Source organism: Ixodes scapularis, unplaced genomic scaffold (assembly GCF_016920785.2).
Source record: "Ixodes scapularis isolate PalLabHiFi unplaced genomic scaffold, ASM1692078v2 PGA_scaffold8__174_contigs__length_109621045, whole genome shotgun sequence".
Classification (NCBI taxonomy): Eukaryota; Metazoa; Arthropoda; class Arachnida; order Ixodida; family Ixodidae; genus Ixodes; species Ixodes scapularis.
In genome coordinates this window covers 61,297,753-61,314,001 of record NW_024609883.1, presented here as the reverse complement: position 1 = coordinate 61,314,001, position 16,249 = coordinate 61,297,753, and the positions used below count along the sequence as shown (strand labels likewise).

At 46.1% G+C, this 16,249-nt stretch overlaps 1 protein-coding gene across 1 annotated transcript in view; it reads left to right on the top strand.

Annotated features, from left to right (window-relative positions):
* LOC8033031 (importin-4) overlaps positions 1–16,249 on the top strand; it is an 81,188-nt gene that overhangs the window by 36,974 nt on the left and 27,965 nt on the right. Inside the window, exons 21-22 of the mRNA XM_042286908.1 lie at positions 4,592–4,811; positions 6,703–6,927. Coding sequence (XP_042142842.1) covers positions 4,592–4,811; positions 6,703–6,927 — 445 coding nt within the window. The remainder of the gene's footprint in view (positions 1–4,591; positions 4,812–6,702; positions 6,928–16,249) is intronic.

Sequence of the window (16,249 nt, the reverse complement as noted above, 5' to 3'; positions counted from 1 at the left end):
GGGTTACTTTAAACATAAAAATATGCAGCTTAAAAAGGAAATTAGAACATATAACAAAGGTTTAACAACCAAGATTTAAGCTGTCAATCAAACTCTTAGCCAATGAGAAGTATAGCAGCCAATTGGGGCTAATTGTCACGGAACATCAACTTTGTGGCGCGTGATTTAAAACGGACGAAATAGCGGCAAACTAAAATCAGTCTCACGCAACAAATATTGCTGTAAAAAAGTTTTTTCTCGCGGAAAATATGTTTTTTGACATGCTTGGCTGTTTAAAAAAAAAAACTTTTTTTCTTTGCAGTTACCCTTTAAGGGGACCCATGCTCCCCGAGAATATATATATATATATTTTTTTAATTTTGATGCTTGGAGGCTAAATTTGCACAGTTAGAACTATTGAGCTCCTCTTGTCATATATGTAGTCAGTTTTCTTATATTTGCCTTGGTGAAATATCTGTGTCGTATGAAGGCATATGAAATGCCTTTTTTGTGCACCCTTTTTCTAAAATTTACTAGAAGAAAGCATCCTAAGATAGCCTGGTTGCTTCCTTGTGAACAGTGGAGTGTGCAAATCCGCCTGAAAAAAATATATCTATGCCTCGAGAGAAAATAAAAATTGTGAACTATGAGTCATCACTTTTTATGTTTCACTTTTCTTATAAAAATGGTGTGGTGCCAATCACATAACTAGCAATGTTTGTGCACTCTCTGCATCACCAGGAACACCTGTACAAAATTTGGTTGCAATACAGTAACTGCAAACGGTGAACATTGTGTTCACAAACTCCGAAAACAAGCAGAAATACCAATTTGAGAAAAACGCAAATGAAAGTTTAGTTTTATGAGACATACCTAAATTCTCACTCAAACTGCACAAAACTTGGTGGTAATATAGTTCTAAATGTCAGAGCCTGGACCGCAAAACTAGAATTCCCCCGCTGCATTGCACAGCTCCAGAAAAGATGCCAGTCCCTTACGCGTAATGGCCGATTCCTGGACGGCGAGTTTGCACTTTCCACAAGTCGAGCATGCCATGCCACTGATAAAAGCTTTCGTCACGTCGATCTCGCAGATCGCAGTACTTGCATGCTCATCTCCAGCTCTCCCTCCGTTTTCAAACATCCTGATCTTCTTTTCCGATGCACTAACGAACTTGTCAATGCTGCCGATGAAACTCGAGCGATCGTACTCGGAAGCGTTGCCGGGTCGCCCTGACCAAGGTTAGGGTTAGGTGCCGCGAATGAACTTCTCTTCTTTGAAGCTTTCCGCTTGCCCTGTTTGAGACTTCCTTTGAACCTGTGTGTAGTCTGAAACTTCAGAGCTCGAAAGTCGCATTTTCGGTCGACGTCCTTTGCAAAGGATGCAGGATGATCGAACAAGACGTTGGTCTTGGTTTCAGGAGCAGTGCAACGCTAAAACAGCAAGCAAGCTTCGCCGCTCAGCACGTCGCTTTCGGCCAATGGCAGGGCCACAGTCGCTGCACGTGATTTAAAGGGCCAGTGGCGACGCGCATCTGCAGCGGGGAAAAAAATTTATTTCTTATTATTTACAACCAGAATACGAAACTATTCATGACAGTTTCGGAGTGAAAGGGGTAGGCCTATGCGCCGAAATAAACGCAATGGCGGGCGACGCCACGATAAAAAAAAATCAACCACTCGAAAATGGCTCATATTTGCACTGTTTACCATCGCGAGAAGGGCTTCAAACTCGTATCTTTTTGCGATGATAACCGGTCTGGATCTTTTTATACGCAAAAGAGGACGGTTCAAAGATAATAAAACACTAAAAAATTAAAAATCACTTTTTTGAAAAGTCACCGTTTTTTTATTTGCATTGTTCCTTGGCACTTAAAATTATGTTGTAACGAAGGAAGTTCCGTCTCGTTTGGTCTTTTTGCATGCGGGCGGGCTTGCTTGCTCATGCAAAATTTGTAACACTAAAACTCAGTATTGTTTTATGGCCCCTTTAAGCCGCTACTTCAGACGCAACTCTGCCGAGCATCTGTAAAAAAAAAATTAAAAAAAGTTTACGGCATTATTTTACCACAAAGATAGCTGCATATTGCCGAATGCTCACTCTCAACTTAAGTGATAATAATAACAGCAAGAGCCTTAGTGGTCCGAATTAAAAAGTTGGGATTTTCAGAAATTTTAATTTGGAAAGTGGCACCAACTACTAGAGAACAGGTGCCATTTTCTCACTAAAATTCCCAAAAATCTCCTCTGAGCAGGATTTCGTGTTTTGGGGGGTTTTTTTTCTTCGAATTCGGGAATATTTTTGGGGGTTTATTTTTTCCCGTGGATTTTGCGCATCTCTGCGTTTATTTTCGGTGTCAGACAAAAATCGGGGTGTATCAGGGCCTATTTTGAAGAAAATAGGACATGGAATTCCCCAGCCCCTAAAGAACATGAGTGTACCCTGAACACTTGAAAAACATCCCTGTACGGATAAGAGAAGGAAACAAAGTATGGGGTAGAACTCTGCATGGGCCCAGGGCCAACCTGAAAGCTCGGGTCAGGCCGGGTAGCACGCATTGTCCTCGAGCATGGGTTGGGTGTTCAGACGGGACACACTTGTACCGTCGTTAGCACACGAAGGCAATACATGAACAACTCTCTCTCTGTTTTTTTCGCCTCAATAGTCTTATTCAACAACATGTTTACCTTGCTAACTGACTGATACAAGAGCCATGTGCCTAAGCATGTAGCTCTTTAATGGTGAATTCCATTGGTAGATTCAGATGGGTTTTCAAAATCCGCGACAGAGGAGAAGGAACAGCTCCTTGGCACCCGGTCAAAATCGACGAGCTGAAGATGGAGTCGCATTTCTGGGGCGACCTGCCGGAGACGGTCTGTCGTTCAAAATGGTCACTTCTTGAACTTGCCCGAGCTCGAACTTGACAAGTTGAGTGAAATTTCCGACGACCAATTGCTACTGTCGCCGTCCACCGGCAGAAGGAACACCCGGCACGGGTCGAGCGCATTGTCCGAACCACGGTGTGCATGCCGCCGAGAGAAATAGGTCCGCGTTTGCCGCCTTCACATACATTTCGGCCGCCCTGGAGTTCACCAGGCCGGGCTCGAATCGGGCAAGATTTAGAGTTGGCGGGCCCGGGCCGGGCCTCAAAAAGTAGGCCTGTGCAATGCTCTGGTGTGGTTTCCAAGAAAAGAAGCAGCCTTTCGGATAGTTTAGCGAATGCTCTATTCTAAGTTAACGCAAAATAAAACTGTAGATAAATATTTTCTCCAATGAAGCTTGTTTTATTTTTTCTTTCAAGGACAGCTTCGATTCGGCGTTTCTCTATTTTCCCCCATTTTTCATAAAATTGTTTCGGGAGCTAATTTTCAGGGTTCGTTGATGTTTTCTGAACACACGGAACCCCACTTATAACGTTTTTACTCGGGTATCGGCAAGCTCTGAAACTTTGGCATCTGGTCCAAACCGCTAGTGCTACGTTAGGGCTAAAGCTGAGCATTCGGCAATGCATAGTAAAAAAAACGAAACAGTTCAAACTTCTTTTCTCTATACACCCGGTAGACGCCTGTTGCACAAAAACCTTCTTCGTCTACGTGTGCGAGCATAGGCAACATTGCTATAGACCTTTGCAACTCAAGAAGGTAGGGCGAGGGAAAGGGAAGTCGGGGAGGAGGAATCAGACGAATGCTGGAGAGGGGAGGAGTTTTCCCCCTCTCCTCTCCAGCATTTCGTCTGCTTCTTCCCCAGCCTTCCTGTCCCTCGCCCTACCTTCTTGAGCTGTAACTTACTACAGGTCACAACCGGTTGGCAAGCTTCCTAGAACATCTGGCGCCTTTTCGTGACGCGTCCACCCATATGGGCAGAAGGGTCAGTACCGGTGGAACGTTGGGATGCACTTTGCCTGCCGTCGAAAGTGATTCCATTGCGTTTTTTATGGTGAACGTAGAGTTGGCACAAAAAGAGCACACCGCGATATCCCGTGAGATGCCCGCCCCACCCCGTAAAGATAACCTGCCCCCTATATTTGGTTAGATTTTCCTTTTTTTTTTTAAATACCGTAAGATAGCCCATTTTTATTAATCATAGTGGTCGAATCAAGGATGGTTTTGACGCAAATGCGGCTAGTTAGCTATGGCGGGAAGTAGGTGAACATTGCTGAATGGGAAGTACATTCATCTTTGCTTCATTGCCCCTCACCACAATGACATGTTTGGCAGAGACACATAATCTAAACATAGCATTTTTTTCAACTTTCCTCGATTGCACGCCGAAAGTTAGACCCACTCCTCATTTCCGACCGATTTGCTTTCGATTTTAGGTGGGCTATCTCTCGGGATACAATCAAATCTCATTAATTCAAACTTGCGGATAATTTAAACTAACACGCAGGTCCCACCCTATGCGCCTCTATGGGAGAAAACTCCTGGTAATTCAAACTTTGCTTTATTCAAACAAATTTCTAGTCCCCCTCGAGTTCCAATTATTGAGATTCGTATTACGGTAGTTCAAAAACGCTCCTTTGCTCACGTGCGGGCGACTGGGAAGTACCGTTTTCGAACCACGCTCTTCCTAGGAGCTTGTCAACCGCTAGATCAAAGAATGTGGACCGCAGGTGCAGTGTGGAGAACGCTTACCTGGAGGAGAAGGAGGACACCAGCCTGGCCCTGGGGCAGATGGCGGAGAACATGGGGCCGGCCTTCGTGCCCTTCCTGGACAACTGCTTCACCCAGCTGCTGTTGGTGGCAGACCACCCGTCACCCGACGTGCAGAAGGCGGTACTGTCCTCCCTCGCCAAGCTCACCGTGGTCCTCGCCCAATTTGCCGCCTCCGGGGTTCCAGGCGCCACGGGACAGATGACAGGTGGCGGCGCAATTTCTCTCTTCGTTGGAGGTCACCTGTCACTGTTAAAAGCACCGGCTAGGTCATAGGGTCAATGTGTTAACCTAGAAGGAAAAGTCTTGCGCATTTCGGCCGTTTTGAAAAAGCGGCACGTAGACACGGGCATTGGCAGTCCCAGCAGGGGCAGATTTAGGAGAAAAGGAAGGGGGGGGGGGGGGGGGGGGGGGGCGACCGCGCCCCTCCTTCCTTTCCCTATAAGCCCCCAAGGTCAACTTTTTTTTTAATAGAACAATTGATATATGCCAGTTAAACATTTAATTTTTGGTGACATTGCAAATATTGGGTCAACAAAATAGATCTGGGCAATGTTTTGGTCGTAACTTTTTTACTCGGTAAACTCCCCCCCCAGCCAACCAGCCAAATGCCCCCCCCCGAGCCTGTCCCATAAATCCACCCCTGGGTCCCAGTGGGCCCCTATTGCTGGCGACGCTTAAACGTACACAGAGGTGGCAAAACATCACTTGCAAGATGTGTATCTAATGTTTCTCTAGCTTTATTTTGCACAAAATGCAGCTTGGTTGCTTACATTTTGAGGGATATGGGGTGTGCTTTTTGTAGGATTTACAGACACGTTTTAAAGAAGATTTGAAAGCTACATTAATGTGTTCTGTGCAAGTAAGCTATATGTCAAGGGGTAATATAGGAGGCTAATCATCACGGTAAGTCAGTTAATATTTGTTAATTCACTTTTCAATTTGTGAAAATGAACAAATGTTTATCTTTTTGTTTTTAAGGATATACAGAAAAAGATAAACACATAATTTCAGTTAGAAACTTGTCTAGCATCATCAAAACCGCTAAATTAGTCAGTTTTAGGAACCCTCGGTTGGAGTGGATGGGAAGTGCGGTAGTGCACTAAAGGCTGGTGGTGTAAAAGCACAGCTGCACAGTTTTTTTCTCTCCTATCATCCAAGTTGTTGCATTGCCAGCTTTGCACCCCTGACACGAGTGGTTACTTCAGCGCACCCGCATGCTTCCCACGTGCTCCGAGTCTGAAATTTACTAATTTAGCAATCTTCAGTGTCTCTCAGCAAGATTCTAATAAAAAGTCATATCTTTGTCTTCACTAATTAAAAAGTTACTTAGCAGTTAAAAATTGTAGAGCTTTTCCAATTCACGTGAAGATGGAGGATCAGCGAAACTGTTTTTTTTACGACAATGCCAAGAGGACGACGTTTAGGACTACTTCGGGGACGACGCCGAGAAGACGACATCTTGGACGACCTCCAGGACAACCTCAAGGATGACTTCTAAAATGACCTCGAGGACGCCGCCTAGAGGATGAGGTCTAGGACGACCTCAAGGATGGCTTCTAGCACAACCCCGAGGACGACACCTAGAGGATGACCTCTCGGGCGATCTCAAGGACATCTTTGAGGACGATTTCTAGGACAGCCTCAAGGACGACGTCTAGGACGACCTCAAGGACAATGCCTAGTAGACGATGCCTAGTATGACCTCTCGGACGACTTCTAGGACGACCTCGAGGACGATGCCTAGAGATGATAACAAGGGATCAGGACCTCTCTATCTAATAATGCCAAGGAAGGCTGACTCTTGCTGGTTGCTCTTTCTTTTTATTTTTTTTATTCATACTTGCCATGACCAATAGGGAGTTTTCTGTCAACATCTGCGGATGCATTTTTTCCCAGATCCTAATGCATAGCAGCTTTGCTGTAAAAGTTAATTAGCATTTCGACGTATTGTAACGATTAGCCCCCCATATTATGTCCCCCCGGCTGTGAAACTCGCTTGTACAGATTGCACAAGTGTAGCTTTCATGTTTTTTTTAAGCCAAATCTGTAAGGCCTGAAAGAGATCCAGTGTAATGTGTGCTGTCTGGTGGCCGTTTCAGACGTGCAGAAGGCGGTGTCCATCCTGATGCCCAAGCTGATCGAGGTGTGCCAGACGGAGCCTGAGCGGGAGCTGGTCATTGGGGCCTTGGAGACTCTGGCAGTGCTGGTCAAGGAGCTCAAATCCGTCGCGGTCGAGGATCCCAAGCATGTCGAGCACATCGTCAGCCTCGTTAGAAGTGCCTTCAACCACAAGGTGAGTGTCGGCATTTACTGGTGCGGGGAGCAGCAATGGCTCTTAAGAGGGAGCGCTCCTCCAAGCCCCATAGAGAATACACGCGATTTTCTGCCATTTTACGAAAATTCTCATTTAATAACCGTTACACCGATTTTTTCAAACTTTTTTGCTATAAAAAGATTGATTCTTCGTCCAACTATCCCACCGAGCATATTTTTCATAAAAAAATTTATTATATTTTATATTAAATCGTGAAATCGGTCGGAATTGGCTGTTTTGACATGTTTACGTTAGAACGCGTTTCTAAAAACCTGTGAATTTTTAACTACAAATGTGTCTGGTGGGATATCTGCGGAATTTAACACGGAATTCAATTATATTAAAATTATAGCTGTAAGTACATCCGTTCTTTAACTACATCGAAAAAACTCAACCAAGGTGTTGTGGCTTGTTTTCCTCGTTTGGACGGTCAAGACTAGTTCGACGAGCGCCGCGTGAGGGCGCCACCATTTCGCCACGCACGCTGCTCTGATTTTGTATTACTCCGCGCGCATGCGCTCTTCAGTAACGCGCTTGTGGTGGTCCAGAGACGGCAAGACCCGTCCAGGCAGAGTGGTTTTGTTTCTCGGGGTGGGATGTCAGGCGGATAGCTGTGCGTGTTTTCATAACTAGAAAGGCCGTCCTCGCAGCTATGGGTCCAAAGAGGTATAAATATGGCAAGCGAAAGGTCTCGAAGTCGCAAATAGAGTTTGCACGTAAGCGACCCTCTGCTGAAACTACGGATGGTGAGGTTTCAGGTGAGGTTGAGTCATTGTGTCGTCGCGCTGCGAGAACGAATTGACTCGGGGTGTTGAAGATGCCGCTTGGGAAGCCATGCAACAGGCCGGAGTGGAAGAAGCGAGGCGCGCGAAGGAATCTGGCGAGATCGATGCCGAAGGCTATCCGCTTGTTACCGTCGTTGCAGACTGTGCGTGATCAAAGCGATCGTACAGGCACAAGAACGACGCTCCTTCTGGTACGGTAAGTACTACATTTCTTCCTCTAAAAGGGGCGCGAATTTTGATCGTAGATATAATATACATTTCTTTAGAGTGCGTTCGAAAGAAATCCGAAGCATGTTTTTCTCGCCACGAAAATACATTAGTCTCTGTCGCTAGGCTACATTTGGGCGGACGCTGAGCATTTGGCAATGCGTAGTTTATTTTTATGGTGAGATGACCGTGGTTAGAATCCCTCTCTGTTGTATGTGTATTTCTGTGAATGCAAGATTTGTTTCGGCAACTGGGGTGACGATTTCTCACGAAGCACTGGAAACAGTTATGCTTTTTGTGTGCTTGTTTTAGTGACCGCTGTTTTATGTACTATACATTCCGAATATACGCGGTGCCATGCAGTCAGTTCGTCAGACGACGTTTTAGACAGCGCGTTTCTTCGAAGCTGCACTTTTTCAAGGATAAATCGTTCCATCGGAAATAGCCGGCGTTCGTTTCATCGATACACCTTGTGACGTTTCGTCTAGTTTTTCTATTATGTGCGTGCTCGCGCTTGCGAACGTAATTGCGCGTCCGTGTCTGCTTGCGTGTGCGCCTGCATGAGCGAGGATGCTTATGTGCGTGCCCCCCGTGCACATGCGTGTTTTCATGTTTACGCGTGAGTATATATACCCGCGTATCTGTGTGCGTGTTATACGTGCATCTGCGTGCGTGTTTGCACGCGTGGGCGTTTGCCTGCTCATAAGTGCGCGTGCCTGTGCGAGTGCGCGCGTGCACGTGCGTGTGTAATTCGTGCGTACGTGTGCGCGGGTGTGCTTGTGCGTGTGTACGTGAATTTGCATCCGTGCCTGCGCGTGCATCCGCGTATCTGTGTTCGCGCATGCGTATGAGTGCCTAATTCGTGCGTGTTTGAGTGGGCGCATGCATACTTGGGCGTACGTGTGCCCAAGTACGCACGTTGTCGGACTTGCGGGTAAGGTTCGAGAAGCTCGAACCTGGTCGAACTCGAACGTCGGCCGGTTCGCGACACCTTTAGTACTCACGTTGCGGACGGTTGGTGATTGGCCGCTGATAACTTCACCGTAACTTTTTGCTTTATGTTTAGCGCCATTTTTTATATTTTTTATTCGTGCGATTGTAATCTTTTGCGATTAAACTCTCTGTACCCTTTCCTTGTGACCTATGAAACGATCTCGAACGCCTCGAACAACAGCGACGCTTGCGTTCGTTCTCGGGGCTAGTAGGCAAGGAGGTTACAAGTATTTATATGACGTCAGACTGCCTTTTGATGCCGAGTCACAACACAGAAGTATGGCCACCGAAGGCAAAAGCAGTTATCCCATTGGCGTGTTTGCTTTGTCTTTCAATTTTCACAACTCTCCCGAATCAGTTTTGCTTTATCGTTTGGTGGTCATGTTTGTGGGCGATGACTCAGCACGTGACTAGACCCTATAACCGTTCATGGTGTTTTTCTCTGTTTTTATTTTTTAGATTGAACGATTCTGCTGCAGTGTGGAACGAACTACACGAAAGTGCTCAACCTTCTACGAAGTCTTCCGAGGAGCAGAACGTGTGGGGATCAGGACTATTGGAAGATATGTTCTCAAGTCATGAAAAACTGTCCGGTCGCCAATCATTACAAATTGTATATGAAATACTATAAGAAACAATCAGTGTCGCGAAAAATTGTATAAAAATACTTTGTTGTGCAGTGCTGGTGGCTAGTTGTGATGAAGTAACGAAGGTATATGCCGGTAGTTTGTCATATATGTATTCGATTATGTATTTATTTTTAAAGTACCTAATATACAGTGTTGTTTTTACTTAACTGGAACGTGTTTTTCTTTTAAAAGAGGGGGAGGCATTTACCTTAGTGCCGTATTCACTGTGCCTTTAGGGGGCTCGGCGAACACTACATGGGAGATCATTGTAGCGATAAGCTGGGTGGGTAAATAACTAAAATCTGCTAATCAAGTTTCCCACGAGCGGGTTTATAGCTCGTATTGCAATTATATATTTAAAGTCATTAGACGGTAAATAAATTTGGACGTATTGCTAAAACCCAAAGGGATTTTAAGTATCTAGGTTTTCAGTTTTTTTATGGCCAAAACATAATTGGCTCGTTTGGCCACGGGAATCGCAGTACCGCTATTTCTGCATAATTGAATAAAGCAATCACTCGCTAACACATCGTACAAAATAAATAGCGTGTTAATTGCAAACACAATGTTTATAGTGAGAAATAATATTCCGGAGCGCCTCTCGCGGCACAGATCATTTGAGTGTTTTATCAATGCCATTTATGTAATACAGTATCGCGAGAAATATATTGTGTAATTAAAAAAATATTTATTATATATTGACAGTGCTACTGGCGAACTCTCCACGCCGGTCCACTTGTAAAGACGGATTTTGAAGTAATGTCTTGTGATTGTCTTTGTCGCCTCGTGTCCCATATGTTTGTAGTTGACAAGTGTTTATTTGAATCCACGGTCAGTGCATTCAACCGTACGTTCAGTGCAGTTTCGCTTATTTTGCTCGAATTATTAAATTTGCATTTGTTTTAATTTTCTTCCCTTTAGTTGTGTCTGTGCGCCGCTGTTTTTACTCACATGAACACATATACAGGGTGATCCTCGAATCAGCCGGGACCCCTTCAACCGTCGCCGCGGACCACAGTTTGAGAACCGCTGAACTAAGATGTGCTAAATATCTCGAGTTAATTCCGTGATTCGTCATGTTGCAACTGCTGTTTTAGAGACAACTAATATGGGCGGCTTTATCTTGGTAGTGTACTTTGAAACGAGTTTAAATTTATCCTACTCGGAATTCGTTTTATCGTTTGGAAGAGCAAGGCTGATGGATTTTTACGACTCGTTAGAGCATGAATGAACTGGCTTAGAAATAATTACTGAACAGTGAGAGCGTCTCGTGAATTGGACTATTGGGGAGCGGATCGAAATATAGGGGCCGCTTTGTCTAGATTGTTGTCCACACAGTTGGGTGTTTATTTTGAGAGCATACACGTTGGTTATGCTCTGCAAGAGCCAGATGGGCTCTGCAAGAGCCAGACGAAGATTAAACATTGCGACGGCGAGGACGCAAGCCCCGCGTCGCCGTACGTGACGACGGACGACGTTCTTTCCCACGAACAACGGCAGTGCATCTTCAAACCGAGAGTACTGCGCGTGGTTGCCCGACCGATCCTCGCTTCAAACAACGTGCCCATTCGCGGAGCGAGTTTCTTGGCCGTTGCACGCACCTTACGATGGACCGGAACTGGAGCTACAAGTCGTAGCAGCCAATCCAGCGCATATGAACGTGCCACGCGCCTCGTGCTTCGTTGTGTCTGTCCTAAAGCTGACGTGACGCTCACGCGGCATTGGATTGGCTCCGATAGCTCGTAGGGTCCTCTGCGGTCCATCGTAAGGAGAAACGGAACATACCACGAACCCGGGGCAAAGGAGGGTCGACGAAGAGAGGTAACGAAGGGGGAAATAAATAAAAACAAAAACACGCAGAGAAAGAATGAGAGAGAGAGAGTGAGGAGACCCGGCCGCGCGCGTGGAAGACCTGCAGTTGTCTGCGCCCGCGTTTACGCGGCAGGCTTTTGCGGGTTGATTTCGCGGGGAGCAGGCGTTTTTTCTTTTTCTTTTTTGTCTCGCCACCGTTAATAGGGTGCCTTCGTACACATTCGCTTGTGCGGAGTGGCGACATCTCGGCGATTTCACTGCCCGACCTTTTTTTTTTTATTTATTTATTTTATTTTTTTGTTTATGCAGAGTATACGTGCTTTGGCATCTCTCGGTGCGAGCCCGCAATTTTGGCTATAGACGAGCGCGCGAAGACCGCCCTGTTTACAAACACGGTTTTTGCTTTGCCCACACCGGGTGTGGGCACTGCGGAATCGCAGCGTCTCGTTTTTGAAGAGAAGCCGCCTCTGCGTGGTGCGCCGTACTCAAGGCAGCGCCACCGCAGAGGGACGGCGTCGGAGCCGCGTGTCGGTGTATATACTTCGTTTCACGTCATGTGCGAGCGAAGTCAAAGCTAGAAGCGCGAGCCCAAGGCTCCGAGCGTGCCGGCTTCGCACGTGCGTACGTGCACCACAGGCGCTGTTACAAGCAGCATGCTCGCGCTTGTAGCGTTGGCTTCGCTCGCCCATAAGGTGAAACGAACTAGCCTTTTGATACCATATTCCCTCTAGAAGTTAATTTATAAACCGGGTGTTCTTTTTTTTCTTTTTTTTTCTTTCTTTCATTAAACTTTCAAGTTGTATGATAAAGTCTCAAAGGCAATACAATGTCTCTGTCAGTTACTTCAAAATATCTGTATTCCTTGGCAGAGTCCTGCCTTTTCCGTGCGGATACTTCGAAAGTCTGACTGATTATTGAATTCCTGTTGCCCACGAGGATAACAGAGGAATATGTGCAGAGAAAGACGCTTCTTTTGACGCTTACAAAAACAAAAAAGAAAAACAAAGAAAAACGGTTGCAAAACTTGTCCTCGGATCCCTGGAAAAGGTCAAGACCGCTCAAGATTTTACAACTGACAGCCGTCGAATTCGGAGTTGTTCGGATAAATCCGAATTCGCGATAGTTTCACCGGCGAGTGTTTCACGGTGTTTATAGCATTTGTCCGAAAGTTAAAGTCCCTATCTACAACCTAGGTTAGGGCCCACCAGGTCCAATCACAGACCAGTTATAGGCACGTGTGCATTAGCGTGCTTTTCTTATACGCGCGTCGAAGTAATGCATTACGTGACTGGCTCCCGATTGAACCTAACGGGCCGTGGCGTCGGCTGACGACCATCGCAGGACGAGACGAAATCATAGTGCTAAATTCTTCTCGTTGATAAGACTGAAGGATGTGAATGAAATGTACTGTACTTTTTGCTTGGTGGATGTTTTAATGATTTCGCGTACATAGAGCTGACTATCATGTCATGATTCGTGTGGCACCGAAATCCGGCTGGTGGATTGCTGAAATCATCACCTCATCAACCCTCCCGGAACCCCCTAGGAACCCACTTGCCAGTATTCGTTAGACCCACTGTGTCCGACCAAATCCGATCAACTGCCTCGCGCTTCGACACCAAGGCGGTTTTCGTTTGCAGCGTCTAGGCGATCTGAACCGATTATTTTATCTATACTTCAAATGGTGCAGGTGTCAACGATTTGCAGTGTTGTTCAAGATACTCGACAAAAGTATTTAAGACAAGATACTAAATACCCAAGTGAGAAAGTATTTAGGGTAGTATTCAAGTTACTTTTGCGCCAAACTATTTTGAGTAAAGTGCAAATACTTTGAAAAATAATTGAATTACTTTCGAAGATACTTTATAAGCGCGCGACGAGCTGAAGTTATTACAACTAAATAAAAAAATGGGGGCATCTTGATTATATTAACTTAGCTGAAACGCATATCGTTCGATGACCTCCTAGTGTACACCTCATTTGTCCCCCTAGACACGTGCAAAGGAGAAAGAAAGAACATTTAGTCTTAGTACTTCCCCTTTGGGGACAAACTTCTTCGTACGCCGGAAAAGGTATTTGAGATACTGAGTAGAAGATACTAAGCAATGTAGTCAAGATAGAGTGCTAATTACTCTCAATCGAATGTATCTTCAAGATACCAAAATACCGACAAAAGTGTCTTAATTACAGTATCTTGAGTAGAGTATTTGAGATACGTAGAAGCCTTGCTATTTGCTTGTTTCAAGCGAACCTCCTGCCGTCATATTGCTGGCGACACAGGAGAAAAGAGGTTTACCCGCCCTCTTGTTCAACATACCATAAAATACGCAGTATAATTACGAAATATTTACATATATCTTTACTGACATGCGTATGTACATATACAGAAAGCTGGTGCACAACTGCTGAGGAAACGCACTGGTCGACACTTTTCAATATTTTAAAGATAAAGGTAAAACAAATAAACAGTGGGCGACACCGGTCCAAAATGTATACCTCGGTAAAAAAAGTTCCCGTGTGTCTGTGTTTCCCCAAAGCAATTCGAGAGCCAGTTCTGTAAGCTACGGAGGATGCTCGGCGAATGGCGAAGCCATTGATGTGTCTGGACTGAAAAATAGTCGCCGAGGGGACACTCAGAGGCATGACACGGCTGTTGTCTGTCCGTCATAAAGACATCGTTTTTAGAGCGAAACAATAATTCGGATTCGCCATTCGCCGAGCTTCCCCCGCAGATTACAGAGATTGATCCTCTACTCTAGGAAAAGTTGACGCGCAGGAAGTTGTGCGAGGAAAGAAAAAAGGTAGCGAGTGGCGAATATTTGTGATTGCGTGTGCCGGAAAAATATAAAAAGAACCTGAACAATACTTAAAAATTAAAAATCTCGACCAGCCAGCAGACTTCACTGAGGCGCATTTTCATTTTCGGAAATTTCGACAAACTCCAGTCGTGTGGCTTTAGCCCCATAACTTTTGCAACTGTGAATCCGTGGGCGTCAATCAACGCCAGGCCGCTTCGTCATCCATAGCCCAAAAGCGACGTTCACGGCGCCCACCAGGATACCAGCCAAGGTCGCTGTACCGGGGCCACCCGATACGTGATACTTGTCCGCCGCCAGCAGGCCTTTTTTCGTATTTTTTCTCTCGGTCGAGGCAGGGCCGGCATTTGGAGTGGGCGACCTATGCAGTTGCGCCGGGCGCCATTCATAGAGGGGCGCCGAAAGGGCCGCCAGGTCATGCAGGGCTCAAACCTCGAGGGGATAAAATCAAAAACAAAAAACGACCGCATCGCCGTTTGGCATTTCGGCCGCAAAACCAACGACTAAGTTCCTGTTATAATTGGCGTCCATCAACCCGCAGCCACCTGCGAATGTTGTTTTACTATAGAGAACCTCTCCCCCGTGAGAATCAAAGCGCCATTGAATGAGTCATGAACGACTGGGCAAGCGGTCACCTCCGCACAGCTCTCAAATTACGAGTGGAGCAAAACCTGACTGGCAAAAAGCGATGGAGCCAGCATGCCGCACTCTTAGCGCAACTTACTAAACGGTGGCGCCAAACCCATCGGCGAGCAAATCAGTGTGTCGGAGCGAGTCACGGGACAAAATAGTATTGGAACGGAGTTTTGCTCTTAGTTATCACGTGCTTCGCTCAGAGTCTCTGATTGGCTCGCAGAAAACGTAGGCTTCACCCTTTGCCAAGTTATTCTGAGCCGAAGAATGACTTCGCTCAGTAGGTCTGACCGGGGGTAAAATGAACCCGATTCCTCCCGACATTCGAGCTGCGCTTTGGGCAACGCTCGCTGTGGAGTCTCTAGCAGTAAGCTGAACGAACCAATGCCCCCTCAGCATCCGGTGAGTCTCTGTGCCCACAGGCTTCAACCTAACTGAAAATAATATGTGTAAAGAACTTTGGATCCGCAGCTCTTTCTTTTTTTGTGTGTAAGCGACCAGCGACGACTACGGACTTCCAATGCCGATCAGTGTTGCCAACTCAAAATTCAGAAACTCGCCACAAAAATCCCGAAAACCGCGAAAAACATAAATTTATAATGTTGCGCAAGAATGGCCGCATCACAGCAGGCAAACCTGGTGTCCGACATGAAGCTCTAACTCTTGCAGTTCAGTTTCTCGTTTACATTGTTGTGTGGTACGACATTCTTTTTACAAGTTAATGTTGTAAGCGAGAACATGCAATGCAAAACGAAGGACATCGTAGCAACCACCCAGCTGATGAAAGCATGCAGCGATTGCATCGACAATTATCGCGATGTCGGGTACGAAACTGCAACTGGCAACTGCGAACGGTCTTCCCGAGAGCATGGGTATTGACAGTGCGACGAAACCGGCCCCTCGACTGCGGCGGAAAAAGCGCCAGTTCTGTTATGAGTGCCAGGACGAGGTTGATGATGTCGAGACAAAATTCAAGCGAGAGTTCTTCTACGAGATGATTCACACCGTGAGATGTCGATTGAAGAACGCTTCACGCGGATGGAGCAGCACGTGAGCTTCTGGGGGTTCCTTTACGGCCTCACCCGACTTCCCGACAAAGCGGAACGTCTTAAACTTTGCCAATACCTTGACCATGCACTCAGAGTCTGAGACACCTAGAAAGTGCAGACATCGACGGTACAGATCTCTGCGAGGAGCTGATCTAACTATGCAGCCTGCTGCCCACTGGATGCAGTGCTCGCCAGGACGTTTTCCAGTTCATTCCGGACAACCATCTATGTGACAAATTCCCTCATACGTGGGTGTCATTGAGGATCCTCCTCCCTTTGCCAATGTCAATGGCCACCGCTGAGAGGAGTTTCTAAAATTAAAGCTTATTAAGACATACCTAAGATCAACCATGGCAGATGACAGGATATCGTCATTG